This window comes from Aotus nancymaae, unplaced genomic scaffold (genome assembly GCF_030222135.1).
Source record: "Aotus nancymaae isolate 86718 unplaced genomic scaffold, 86718_ANA_hifiasm-v0.15.2.pri h1tg000019l, whole genome shotgun sequence".
Taxonomy (NCBI): Eukaryota; Metazoa; Chordata; class Mammalia; order Primates; family Aotidae; genus Aotus; species Aotus nancymaae.
This window is the reverse complement of record NW_026988431.1, coordinates 6,779,837-6,794,380: the sequence shown is the minus strand read 5'-3', so window position 1 is coordinate 6,794,380 and position 14,544 is coordinate 6,779,837. Positions and strand designations below refer to the sequence as shown.

The following is a 14,544-nucleotide window of genomic DNA, read 5'->3' as shown; positions in this document are numbered from 1 at the left end:
AGATCTGATTGGTTTTATAAGTGTCTGCCATTTCCCATGCTTGCACTCATGCTCTCTCCTGCCTCCCTGTGAAGAAGTGCCTTCCACCATGATTCTAAGTTTCCTGAGGCCTCCCCAGCCAAGTGGAACAGTGAGTCAATTAAACCTTTTTTCTTAATAAATGACCCAGTCTTTGGTATTTCTTCATGCAGTGTGAGAATGAACTAATGCACAACCCATCTGTAATATGACAAGATTGTAAGATTATAAATACTGTAATACAGGAGGCCTTGATAGTCACACACTTAATAACTTTCTCATCTGTGTTGCAGGGTATCACAGAGGTAGCCCTGAGCATTCTGTATGTCTCATATACCAACTTGTAGGCTGCTACAACTAAGATTTTTAATGTCTTGTGATGCTGAAAATGATTTCCTGGTATTACCTTTCAAATGACTTCAGATGGAATTTTTTGTATGGTTTAGCATAGGAGTAACTGGCTGCCTGAAATAATCATCCTAATTATAAAAAGCTTATTTAATTATTAAGTTTATACCTTGGAATTCTAAAGATTTTACAGACGGAAAGATATTTAAAGCCTCAAAGAAAATTATGTGAATTGTGCCTTGGAGAGGTCAAGATTGCCATTTTAAGATGACAAGGACAAGTCTTTTTCATTGATCTCAAACCCTGAAGAAAAGAGTTTTCGAGATTTCCAGTGTTTATGTCACATTAGCACTCTCATTGAGCTTAAGAACCGGAATTTCTTAGAGAGATCGGCAGGTGAATGAAGGCAAGGACTAAAAGTCATTTTGTGTTGAATCCCAGATACACTGACTTTCATTCTAGGAACTTCCCAGAACTACTTTTTGCAGTTCAGTTTCCAGATGCACCCATTGTTCTGGCAAACATTTTTTTTTCCCCTTAGTATATATTGGACAGCATGGTTTATGATCTGAGCAAGACACAGAAATGATTTGGCTTCTGTGAGACTTGCAATCTGACTAGGAAAACAGGATGATGATGTGAAACAATAGAGTGATACCATAAATCGTGAAATGTGAAATCAAATGGTGATTTGTACACTTACAAAAAGAAGGGTCCTTCATGAAGACTAGCGTGATTTTTTAGAGGCTCTGTAGAAGAAACACTGGAACTGATCTTTGAAGGATAGATTTAGGTAAATCACAGGAATCAAAGTAGACATTCCAGGTAAGAGGAACTTGGGGGTAAAGGTTGGGCATTGCATATCAATGAGAAAATGATGAAAGGGATATATCATGATTCCATGTTATGGAGATACAGGCATTCAGGATGAAATGAGGAAAACAAGTTTCATTCATTAATTCAGTATTTTAAATCAATTATTATGTGGCAAACACAGATCCGAACAACGAAAAAAACCCACTAATGGCCAGAAATTATACTCTTGGAGTTTGGTAACTACTTAAAGAGAAATATGTCTGTGAAATATTCAGCTACATACATGTAAAATTGCAACTGTACTAAATGCACTGAAAGATAGGTATGTGGTTTTAGGAGGTAGCAGATAGATTTGACTTAGCCAGCAAAGGCTTCCATGAGAAAGTGAGATTTATGCCAAGAGCTGAAATAAGGTAACAATGAGTGGATGGGGTGAGAAGAACATTACAGGGAGAGAAAAAAGCATGTACAAGACTGTGAAGGAAGCAGCATGCTAGATAAGCAAATTTTAGAAAGGACCTGGTGGCTGGCATGGAGACAGCAAGGGGCAAGAATGGTACGAGATGAGGGTGAACAGAGGGATGGGGACGGACCTGACTTTGGCATTTTATACTGATTTCCTTGAAGGATTTTCTGTGGTGTATGTGTGTACAAGTGTGACATGATCTGTTTTGAAAGGTTCATCCTGGATGTAATACACAAAACAGTTTGAGTGGGGTTGGGGACAGCAGGGTGAATGCAGACAGACGATGAAGAGGCTCCTACAAGTAAGGGAGGCCTGGAAAGTGGATCCCAGAGTTTAGATGATGAGATAGGAAATCGGAATCTGCTAAGGTTTCTGAGTATGCTAATTAAAAAAACAGATGCTTAATAACCAACTATTGGTCTGACAAGACAGACTGGAGAACAAGATCAGCCAAGAAGCTGTGACACTAATGCAAGAGAGAAGGGCCAGGAGATTAGACTAGATGGCAACCAAAGGAAGGAACAGATATGGAAGATGGAACATTCATATTTAGCAACAACAGTAGCACTAATTGCCATGCATTGAATACTTACAACATACTAGATATTCTATTTGATTCTTACAACTACCCTCTAAGGCAAGAATTATCCCCATTTTACAAACAAGGAAATGAAGAAGGAAAGTAATTTACACAAGAAACGTAACTAAGTGGCAGAACCAGGGCCAGAAGTTAGGGCTGTCTCACATCAAAGGTCAAAACCTTCCAGAATACAGACTCCCCAGGCATGAATGACTTAGGGGTTACAAGAAATGAAGCAGAGCAGTTGAAAAAGCACGAGGTTTAAAGAATGAGCTGAAGGAAAACTGATGCCTTCAAGGATACTAATGTGGACACAGGAAGGGAGGAGAAGCTGGTGAGTCTAATTCCAGACATGCCAGATGGCAAAGTAAATGTTCACCCAGCAGGTGGAAGTATGGAGGACACAGCAGAACATCTTTAAGCAGAGGCCCCAATGGCTGGATGAGGCCATGAGATGGTTCAGTCATCCAATGCCAGTGTTGTGTGAGCCCTTTTTTGCCTCACGAGCATTCAGCGTATAGTTGTACTTCCTTTTTAGCATTCAAACTCTGTTTGAAAGAATGTGTAAGAGCCTCCTTCTGAACTGACATAATAGGGTCCTCCTGCTCTGAATAGACACCCACAGTTCTAAAGAGCAAATGACTGAATATAGTCTTGAACTAAAAGTAAATCGATTAAGGAGAACAGACTGTATCATTGTTACTACCTCTCCCCCTAAAAAAACATTGATTTTTGAGCAAGTATTGAGTAATTTTATCATTTACTTGGTCAATTGAGAATATAGTACTTTTTAGACAAAACCTAAATAGAAAAAAAATAAGAAACATGTATACATGTAATTGTTATTAAATTTCCCAAACTACATCTTTTTCATATGATAAAATAGGATCATCCTTGCTGTAGAACAACTACACACAATATTGGGGAATCTAATCAACTGAGGTAGAACTCTGAAGGAAACTGGGCCAAACATAAATAAAATGAGATTCCTGAAGTGAGAAAGTTTTCAATATATTTCATCACTCTGCACTTGCCAGTATTCTGGTCTTATTTCCCTCAGATTGTCCTTATCTTCTTTGACTAAACTACACTATAATAAGATACAACATATTGCCTAATTTTTTTTTTATCTTTTAGCCTACAGCTTCTCTATGAGTTTTTATCAGCTTTCTATGGACATTTTGTTAACAGAAATGGTAAGTCTTCATGCTATTTTCTTATACATACATACACAAATGCACATATGCATGTGGGCTCTTACATGCATAGCCCATCATTGGCTCCACCACACTTTTTAAGCCCCAGGGATGTACACCTCACCCTCATCCCCACTTCTACCAAAAGTATTCCTGTTGCTGTGATGTTTACATTTCCAGCAAGGATTGTGTTTCTAACAGAAAATTCCAAAACTAAAAGAAGGCTGGAAAACCACTATTCTACACTACTGACAACCAGGAGCTCCTCCCAGGACCTTAACTCAATACTGAAGGTATCAAGGAAGAGTGAATGGCGGCTTGACCTGGCTGGGCAGGAGAGCCTGGCTATAGGAGCTTCTCTGCTTGTTCAAAACAGGTTGCGGCTGGGCACTGCTGATTCATGATGCCTCCATGGGTCCCTAATAAAGACTGCACAAATCTAAGTCATGATTATTACATGCATAAAGAGCCATAAATTAAAGTCCGATAACCTAAGCAATCTGCCTACCTGGAAAAGAGCTGAAAACCTAGAGTTAGGAATTAAAGGAACTGCCAGCTGCTAAATAAAGTAAACTTGACCTTGCTGATCTGCACTGAAGCAGAGATTAGAAACTAAACAGAAATGTCAGAAAGGCCCATGCCTGTAGGAAGCAGTCTGGGTAACAACACAAGGGAAATGTTACTGGGTTTAGTCTGGGCTTTCTTATCCAAAATGTGATCTATAGAATGACAGCATCAATAACATCTGAGAGCAAGACAGAAATGCAGAATCTTGAGTCCAGGACACAGTTGCATCTGGATAAATATTTGGCCTACTAGACAACCTGTCTTTCTAATAAAAAGTTTCAAGCCTGTTTGATAGGCCATAAGATCACAATGGGCAGGTACCATGTTTTATAGCTTTACCACTCAAACTGTGTCCCTGGATTAGCAGCAGCAATAGCCATCACCTGGAAGATGACTGGAAGAGCACAATCCCCACCCTTCCCCAGACCTACTGAATCGGAAGCCATATATTAACAAGATCCACAGATGATTGATACACACAATAAAATGTGAGAAACACTGATCCTACCAGGCCCCTGATTCTCGCCCTTGGCTGCAAATTAGAGTCATTTGAGAGCTAAAGAAACAAAAACCTTAATCCAACTCCTGGAAAGCCAACCAGCCCCTAGAGATCCAACTTCTGGGGATTGATTGATGTGGTGTGTGGCATGAGCATTAAAATGCTTAAAATCTCCAGGTGATTCCAACGTGCAGCAAAATTTGAGAACTCCTGGGCATAGCTAAATGCTTAAATAACCAATTGCTTCCCACCTGGGTCCAGATTCTTTGTTTTAATCATTGTTCCAAATGACATTTGTAACTCACAGTGCAATGATTCTTAGCCCTGACTATATGCTACAATCATTTGGGGCCAAGGCTCCAACTAGCCCCTATTGTGTCTTTGTGTAAATTAGAAAAAGTCACTTCCTTCCTCCAGAGGACACAACCCCAATCAGTCTCTTCATCCAGGTGCTCTTGAACAGAACATAACCTGTTCAGTTCTAACTGGCAGCTTTGATGGGAGAGCTGTTTTCAAAATGCTAATGCCCAGTAATTGGTCTAGGAGATGCCTAGAATACACTAAAACAAACAAACAAACAAATAAAAAGCCCATAAATATTTTTACCATAAAAAATTTCAAACATCTACAAAAGTAGAACAATACAATGAACTCCTCATACCCACTACCCAGATAAAACATGTTTAATCTTGCTTCATTTAAATCTCTCCCACTTCCCTTCCTACCTGGTCTCACTCTCAAGAACTGGAAAGCAAATCCTGTACAACATACCGTACTATCCATAATATTTCAGCATAGATCTTTTAAAAAGATGGATTTCTTTTTTAAAAAACAAAACCACAATATAATTATCCCATCTAAGAGGTTATTGATTCCTGAATACTGTCATGCACTGCTTAACGACAGAAATCCATTCTGAGAAACACATCATTAGGCAATTTCATCATTGTGCAAACATCATAGAGTGTATTTACACAAAACTAGATGGTACAGCCTACTACACACCTAGGCTATATGCTATCGCCTATTGCACCTATGCTACAAAACTGTGCAGCATTTTACTGTATTGAATACTGTAGGCAACTGCAACACAATGGTATTTCTGTATCTAAACACATTTGAACATAGGAGAGGTACAGTAAAAATATGCTATTATAATCTTGTGGGACCGTTGTCATATACGCAATCTGACACTGACCAAAACATCATCTCGTGATGCATGACTATCTAACAAATATAGAATCAATGTTTTAATTTTCTCAACTTGCTTGTAAATATATCTTTCAAACATTTTTAGAGTTTCTATGTTTAAGTCAGGAGGAAATAATTACATATATTGCAAGTGGTTATTTTTCCTAAAATGCTTTAATCTTTACAGGCAATCCCTCTCCTCTTCTCCACACTCTTTCTCTCCCTTTTCTTTCCTTCTTCTCTCCTCCTCCCCTCTTCCTGAAATGTATTTATTGAAGAAAATAGGTCACTTTTCCTATGGATTTCCTCGTCTGGATTTTGCTGATTATCCCCATGATGTCATTCAACATGTTCTCTTGTCCCCTGTACTTGCTGCAAGTAGATAGCTAGATCCAGAGCAGGGACCGACACGCTTTTCCTGTAAAAGATCAGCTAGTAATATTTTTGGCATTGCAGGCTATATGGTCTCTGTAACTGCTACTCAACTTTGTAAACAAAAGCAGCCACAGACAATATTAAGTGAACCTCTGTGGTCTTGTTCCAACAACACTTTATTTACAAAAACAGGAATGAGAAATGTTTGACCTGAGGACTGTAATTTGCTGACTTCTAATCTACAGGCTTAATCAGATGTAGATTCAAGCTTTTAGCAAGAATACTTCATAGACAGTGCTGTGCACTCCCATCGGGTGCCATATAATGCCTGACTGTCCTTCTTCTTGTAATGTCAACACCCACTAGTGATCATATCTAGGTGCATCGTTTCCATAGGGACCGCAAAATAGGAATATTCTTTATCCCTTCGGCACTTACTAGCTTAAGTACTTCTAGAATAAGAAACTTTCCCTCTCAATGATTTTGTTAGCATGGGATAGAATTCATAAGGGAAAGGTGGAATAAAAGCTTTCTTCTTTACTATATAAACAATTTTCAAAATAATAAGTTGGTTACTTAGCATCTTCCAAAGGTAACCAATGAGGGATTATCTTTCTTCTTTGGGACTATGAACTCTTGGATTTAAACCTTATTTAATGCTTTCAGTCCATTGTGGTTATTATTGCTATTGATGTTCCAATTATTCCATAGATAGCCAGTGGGAGCCTCTTCAAGTTGGCTCCTGAGAACTTTTGGTATAACCTCAGTAGTCCTTGATACCATCCTCGCTATGTTACCTGTTAAGTCCAAATATTCTGATCTAATCTTGTGCAGTTCCTGCTCTAGACCTAAATCAGCTATATCCCCAAGGAGGCGTGGGTGGAGGAGCTCATTGCTGCTTGATTAGTTTCTAGACAATTTCAATGAAAATATTAGGAATTGTGTATATTTTTAAAAAGATGAGATTTATAATGAACTCATATTCCTTCTGATACAGATAGTCTCACATTCACACTGATATTTCCAATTCCAATGTAAATGGATATCTTCTATCTTGCTTCTGTTTCTCCTTTCCCCATACTGAAAATCCTACTTCCCAAAGACACCCATACAATTACTTGGTTGCTTTATTCCCCTCTCAATTGAAGCAAAGATTAAGCAGATTGGATTAAAGACTACCTTAGATGAGTTATAAATAAAGAGCTTAATTTCTTAGAAAAAGGCTTTTGCACTTTTTAATCTTCTATATCCTCCTGGGTCTTGGGTTACTCATAAGTAGGCACTGTCATCCCATAGTGGCTCCTTCAAACTAGGGACACAGAGCCTGTGGGTTTTAGAAGTGTCAGCAAGAAAGGTGGAAATCAAGTGCATTTAGGGGTTTTCACCATTTACTGCTCCTGTGGTCTTGGTATGGGGTAACTGTGTCAGTCAAAGTCTAATTGGCCACTCCCCTATGGCTACGCAGGAATGAAAAATTCGTTTATGAACAAAAGTTGTTGCTATCAAAAAATTATACCAGAAAGGGGGTAAAAATGGAGGTTGCAAACTCTTCTCATTTAGGTTTAGATGAGGTCAGTAAAGCTATATATATGACTATATTTTATCGGTATATCAATAAAGCATAGAACAACTATATAATATACATAATATATAAATGTATAACATATTCTATCTCCAATTATTAAAAATTAAGTACCTACCACATGGCAGGCACTGTGCAAGGCCCTGGAGAATCAAGATAAATAAGACACACTCACTGACTTTGCAGGAAACAGAAATGTAAGGAAGCTAAAAAGCTATTTAAAACACAGTAATACAGGTGAAAAAGTGGATTTCACTCATAGAGGAAGGTAAGATTAATTCTGGACAGGGAAAAGTAAGAAAGTTGTTTTTTTGTTTTTTTTTTGTCAGAGCTGTTTTTTCAGTTCAGTGGTAAAGAATGGGAAGTGTTTTAATATCCCAAGCTGAAGATTTCTTTAGGACACAGGAGGCCTGCCTCTCTGACTAAGAGGATACACCCCCATGAAGGTATCATCCAACTTCATGGGGAGATGGTGCAAGTCTGAAGCTGCCTATGGAGGAATGGAACCACACCTCTGTTGATCATGAGCTGAGCCTGGGAGCAGAATGTTCCCCTTCCCCATCTTTAAAGCCCTAAAACAATACATAGGGCCTTTCCCTACCTAAAGGTCCGTAACAGATGTCCCATAGACCACCATGAGCTTGTAATATCAGAGAAGAGAACCATGGCAGTTTTTATAGAAGAGTATAATGTGCCTCTGAAACAAGTTAACAATAAGGATGAGTCTATTCCTGAGGGCTCTCTCACGTGTCCTTCCCAAACATCCACTACCACCCTATCAATCCCTGTTTTCATTTTCCCAGACGAGGTGTATCAGAAGGAAAATGCCCTAATGAGAGATACTGCTGCAATACACAGGAAGGAAGACAAGGAGTGGGTGGGGAAATTTAACAAACAAAATCTTCTCTATCAGGGGAGGAAAGAAAGTGAGGAAAAGTTGCAAAACCAAAACCATAAGTAATAAAAGAGAAAATGATGTGCTTTAAGGGAGAAGCACTGATGGAAAATCACTCAGTGGGAGTCGAAGCCACCTTTATGTTTCAGTTTGTAGCAGATGCTTTCATCTTATAAAACTAGGATTTTTGTTAAAATAAGTCTATGCCCAAACCAGATTATTCTGGCCGTAATAAGAATCAAAAATAAGCATTATATGACCTTAATAAGAATTTAAAAAACAGGCTTAAATCTCATGGGAGATTTTTTAAAAAATGTATTTATTATGATACAGCCTATAATATCATAAGACAAATATCTGAAGTCTCCTCTACTGCTTTGATCGCCTTTAGCTTTGTTTCTTGGCCCTATTTGCCAACACAGCCCAGGAAAGAAACCTTGCTTTCCACTCCCTGATGGAGTAGGTTTATGTTTTGTTTACCTGCAGCTGTGCCTTTTTTCCCCATCTGTTTTCTGTGTATGTGCAGACACCAGTGATGTGACACAACAAAGCTAAAGCGTGTTGTTTGCATTTCTTATCAAAGAGCCTATCATATTTTCTAAATAATGAGTAAGTTTATGCTTAAGCTTTGGTGCATTAAAGAAGAGTGAAACCTTAAAGGAAAAGTTCACTGGTAGCATGACTATGCTAACCGTTTAAGAATATGATGAAACTTTTTTAAAAATAAGAAATTGGAGTGGTACCAATTGTCTTTACCTAAACTGCTTGTACCTTGGGCCTTTCAGGGGAGCTTATGGCCACCTCCAGGGACTGTAGGGAAAGGGCTACTAACCAGGACAAAGGGATTTTCCAATATCAAGTTTTGTTAACCAGAAATAAACAATTTTTTTCTGCCTGGTTGATTTATTCTTTTTCTAGTTTAGTTTCTATATGTATGGATAAAAATGTCTGCTGGTATCTAAGGTCTAGAAGATTGTAGAATATCTAAGATGGAAAGAACCTTAGAAATAGTTCAGTCAGGTTTCATAGATAATAAAAGTCAATGGCCCCAGATCATTAAATGACTTCTTCAGAGTGACAAATCTTAATTTTGGGACCTACTGAAGATTATTCTAATAAAATATCAGAATATAATTCTTTAGAAGAGGCTAAAATATACACATGTCTAAGTAAATATTTTTTCCCTTAGGAAAACATACAATAATACTGAAAAAGCTTTCCATTTGTTATCTGAAAATAAGGGCCACAGAAATAAAGATGAGAAAATCAAAAGCAAAGACATATCCTCAATTTAGTATCTAAAGCAGTAATAAGAAATTTTAACAGAGGATAGAGCTTAAAGTACAAAATAAAGGAAGTATAAAATGTTCCTTTTATGATGTGCTTTTGTCAGCAAAAGAATTCCTATATATAGAATACCATACCTTTTTAATTTCAGATTTCAAGTTACAAGGGTTACTCTGCTGACTGAAGAGGGATTTCTTGAATCTCTCTACAACCCTCCTTTTCAAATTGTGGTGCAAAGCTGGAGGAAGCTGCATAAAACGAAAAAACAATCATTATAAACAAACTGTTAACACTGCACAGCTGACTACAAAGAGCATTCACTGAGGGCCCCATGTAACAACAGTCACTCAAAAGGACTATGTAAGAATTTAAATTTTACTACAAATAGCATGACTAGATGCTATAATTTTTTTACCCTGCAATTCAGAAGGAATATATTTTTCTGCTCTTTTTCAAATGGTTGCTTACATTTATCTTATTGTTTCTCCACTGATATGATTTTTCACATAACCATTAAATTACTTGTTAATTGAACACATACATTGAATTTTGTGAGGAACAGCCTTGACACAGAAGAGTGCACTTTTGTCAGATGTTTAGGTGCTTATAATATGCCCAGAACCATGTCAAACACTGTAGCCGTGGTACTACAGGATCTGACACTTTGGACCAGAAAACACACATCTGCATTAGTAGTATTTGAGTCAGATGCCTGTCTGTGAGTGCTCCTGAAAATTCAGCTGGAGAGAGGTCAGATTTAGGTACCAACCATTCCAGAAGAAAGAGAGGATGGATGAGTATATACTAAGACTAGACCAGGATGAGTTACATTTAGTGAGTAGTAGAAAGTCATGGTAGGATCTTAGAAAACATAGTGACAAAAAAAAAAAAAAAAATGGGGATAAAAAATGATTTGTCATGCTTTGCAGGTTGGATCTCTACAAGAAAATCAAAAGTCCTGAAAAGCACAAAAAGATGAAGTGACATTTGGAAGAAGGATAATAGAAAAGAAGTTGGGTCAGTATTAAAAGGGTCTCAGAGTGGAAATAATATTTGGTTTCATTTAAATTACGGAGAGAACTTGAAGGGAGAGAACGGGGAATAAGTAAGAAAAAAGATGGCTGAGTGGAAAAGAAAATGCGATAGTAAGAGCTCTCAGTATTAAACAAGAATGTAATTCAAAGCTCAGATGGAAAGAAAGAAGAATGTATCAGAAACAATCATTACCCCACCCCTGCTCCATTTTCTAGGCTCCCTTACAGGTTTAGTTGGTACCACGTGACTACTTTTGGTCAATAAAAGTGATGTGCGTCACTCTGAGGATAAGGCCGTTCAAAGTCAGTGTGTTTTCTCCACCTCTGTCCTCCCTACTGCAAGGAGCTTGGCATTGCCATCCTATTCCGATGGCATAGCCACAAGAAGGAACAGGGACATCTGAGCAGCCCAACTGGAAATGAGTAAGAAATAAATCTCTATTGTGTCCAGCCAAGGAATTTCAGGGTGTAACTGTTCATGCAGCATAACTGACCTTATTCTGTTTACTCAAGTTTCGTGAGATGGGAGACATATAAAAGATAACGGCAGAGCAAAGAATAGGGCCTATAGGAAGGGGCTCACAACACTGACTGCACAGCCAAATAAAAACTTGTCATCATCCCGAACACAGTAGAATGTAGGGTCCATTATGAAGTGCTGTAATTATATAACACAGGAAAATAATGCCATTGAAAAATGTTTTAAAAATGTACTTTTGATCCTAGCATTTGAAAAAGTTTAATTAGTGAAGAAATAAGACTGTTCTGGAGATACCGAAGCACTTCAGTGTACTCTGAAATGTTCTGCAGGTTGGCAGCACTGAGTCTCTACTTATATCTTTTCATGTCAAGATTATAGCTTTCTTTTGCCTTAATCCAGATGGGATCCCTCCTTCTACTCCCAGCAAATAGTCATAATTATTATTGTCCTTTCATGTGAAGTGAAATGAGGAAATAAAAAATGTGGCAGATAGAGAAAGAAGAGAGAGGAAGGGGGCGCAGGAAGAGAGAGCGATTTGTCAGCATTAAAGAGCAAATCGAAGACAGATGAGAAGGAAATGAGTATAAATGTGTGTGAGAGAGAATAGCAAAAGAGAAATGAATTTAACTGAGAGCAGAAGCAGACATGAAGGTGAGGAGCCTGTGCATGTATGTTCCTAGCAGGAGGATGGGATGGAGTGATGAGGGAACCAGAAAGTACCTGGACAGACCACAGGTTTATCATTCCCTTTTGTAATGCACCAGAAGTTGCCACTTCCCCAACCAAACACCAGAGAGCAGTGTTGGCCCAGAACCCTCGCTGATGTCCAGTTGACTGCAAGGGACTGTCGAACAGAAAGGCAGCAAGCCTTCTCTGCTGTAACAGACTTACCAAAGTGTGAAGCACCAGTGGGCTCACAGCTTCCTTCAAAGGGGACTTAGCCCACTACTGGAAGCTATGAGTATCAGATTATTAATTCAGATACTCTGAGAATTCTTGCTATTTCTTTAACTTGAGAAGCCTCTAGTTAACTTAGAATCGTTCCTGCTCCTGATGGCCTAAATTAAGCCTCAAAAACTCATTTGAGTAAGTTAACATTCATCCAACTTTGATGCATATATTGATCTTACTGGAATAATTATCAAAATGGACAGCCCCCATCTTTAAAGTTTTCATGCAAGAATTTAAAATTTTACACAAAATGATAACTCATGCATAGCTTAATTGCTGGTGATATAAGCATAATAATATATTACATGTAGGGAGTATAATACAAAACATAGAATATTGATGTCTATGATTCATTTGAGCCAGGCACTATGACTACCCGCTTATGTACGGCCTCACTTTTTCTCCATGACAAACTTATAAAGCAAGTACTATTTCATAGGTGAGGAATTCAGAGCTTAAAGTCATTATGTAACATGCAAGAATACTTTCTGAGTAGTGCCTTCCAGCACAGCCATTACTCTAGAACAGATGCCACCACTACTAGCATTACTGTAGGATAGCACTTTATAGTTTAGAAACATTTTCAGCTGGGCATGGTAGTCCATGCCTGTATTCCCAGCACTTTGAGGGGCAAAGGTGGGAGGACCGCTTGAGCCCAGGAGAGTTCAAGACCAGCCTTGGACAACATGGCAAGACCCATCTCCAACAAAGAAACAAATAAACATTTTTGCATACTTTATTTCATTTGAGGCAAATAGTTTCATAAGCTCCCCTACCTTACAAATGATGAAACTGATTCTTAAAAAGATAATGACTTCCTCAAACTCACACACCTAAAAGCTTGGTTTTTGTTTGCTTGTTTTTACTACGCTACACAAAGTAACAAAACAATGAAAATCGATCTGCACAGTTCGTACTAGGTTTTCTCAAACTTGCATAATATTAATATTGGAATAGAATATATAGATTTCCATATGTGGAAGAATATATGGATTCTTTTGAAGAACTTTCTATATTCTCTAGTATCTCCAGGAATACATCAGAAGACTATCCATTGCTCACAGAACTCCATTTGATAAAAAGTGACTTAAGTTACCAACTAATTCTATTTTTTAAAAAGTTATTTTGATGTTACTGCTTAAGAGGATATTTCCCCAAATGCTAAAATAGAATGTTCAAAGACTATCATCAAACTAAATACACAAAATGTAACACTTCTCTTAGAATTTACAAACCCTGAAAACAGGAGTCAATTTAAGATTTACAGCTTCACCCTAAATATCTTATCCTGTTAAATCTCAATGACCCTTGCCATTAGTGCAGGAGATCCAGATAAGCAGGCATGGATGGCTCTAGTCTTATCCATCACTATTGCTGAAAAAACACAGTAAGTTTCACCAACGACAGCTAGTAGTATGATTTTCATTGGAGGACAGCGCATTGCTATTCTGAACCACATTTTTTTCCCACTGGCAATAACTGTGGTTGTAAAGGTGGGCAATCCAAAGGTGCTTCAAATAAATGGCCTGCCTGTTCTCTGGGAGACCGATGTTTAATTTTTAAAAGATGCTATATATCCTGATTTTCAAAGCATCTATTTAACAAAACAACAAAAACATAAGTATAAAGTTAAATCCGGTGCTTAATTGGGCTGTGCAGATGTGACCTAAGCAATAACACATAAAGATTCACACTAAAGGGTAACATATGGTCTTTAGCTACCTTATTTGACCAAAGGTAGATTTGGGGTTCCAGCAATAGAAGTGAACTGCTGAGTTCATTCTTAGCTTGGTGGCCTTAGATTACCATTTCAGTTTTGATAAAAACAGAGGTCAAAGCAGTGAAAGCAAGGTAAGGACTTTAACATCCTGCCTTGTAAAACAGTTCTTTTAGATGATTTTCACTGATCTGTCTCCATGGAAATGAGAAAGAAAAGGCCAAGCCCACCAAAAGTAAGAAATGTTCCTTGTAAGTTCACCTGCTGGTTGTCAGGAGATACGTGGCCCCTCAGTTCAGGGCAGCTACCAAGTATATCAAACTGTGAGTTTGACTAGTAAATAAATATGTGAAAAAAAACAGTGTTTTTGTTAGTTTTTCCAATTCATTCTTACTTTCAGTCTTCTTTTGCAATCAGCAGATAGAAAACGGATCTTGGTCTTTAACCTACAGCAAATACACTAGTTTAATATTTACATGTTTTTTTTTTTAATTTGAAAGTTATTGACTTTGTTTAGCACTGTAAGTTAAAGTTCCCCAAA

At 37.9% G+C, this 14,544-nt stretch overlaps 1 protein-coding gene across 7 annotated transcripts in view; it reads right to left on the bottom strand.

Moving 5' to 3' along the window:
* Window positions 1–14,544, bottom strand: part of NEK10 (NIMA related kinase 10) — a 248,798-nt gene that overhangs the window by 12,042 nt on the left and 222,212 nt on the right. For 6 of the 7 annotated variants that reach the window (XM_012435538.2, XM_012435540.2, XM_012435542.2 and 3 more), the window contains one exon: window positions 9,958–10,068. The exons of the other annotated variant lie outside the window; for it this stretch is intronic. In XM_012435538.2, coding sequence (XP_012290961.2) covers window positions 9,958–10,068 — 111 coding nt within the window. The remainder of the gene's footprint in view (window positions 1–9,957; window positions 10,069–14,544) is intronic. 7 annotated transcript variants of the gene reach the window in all.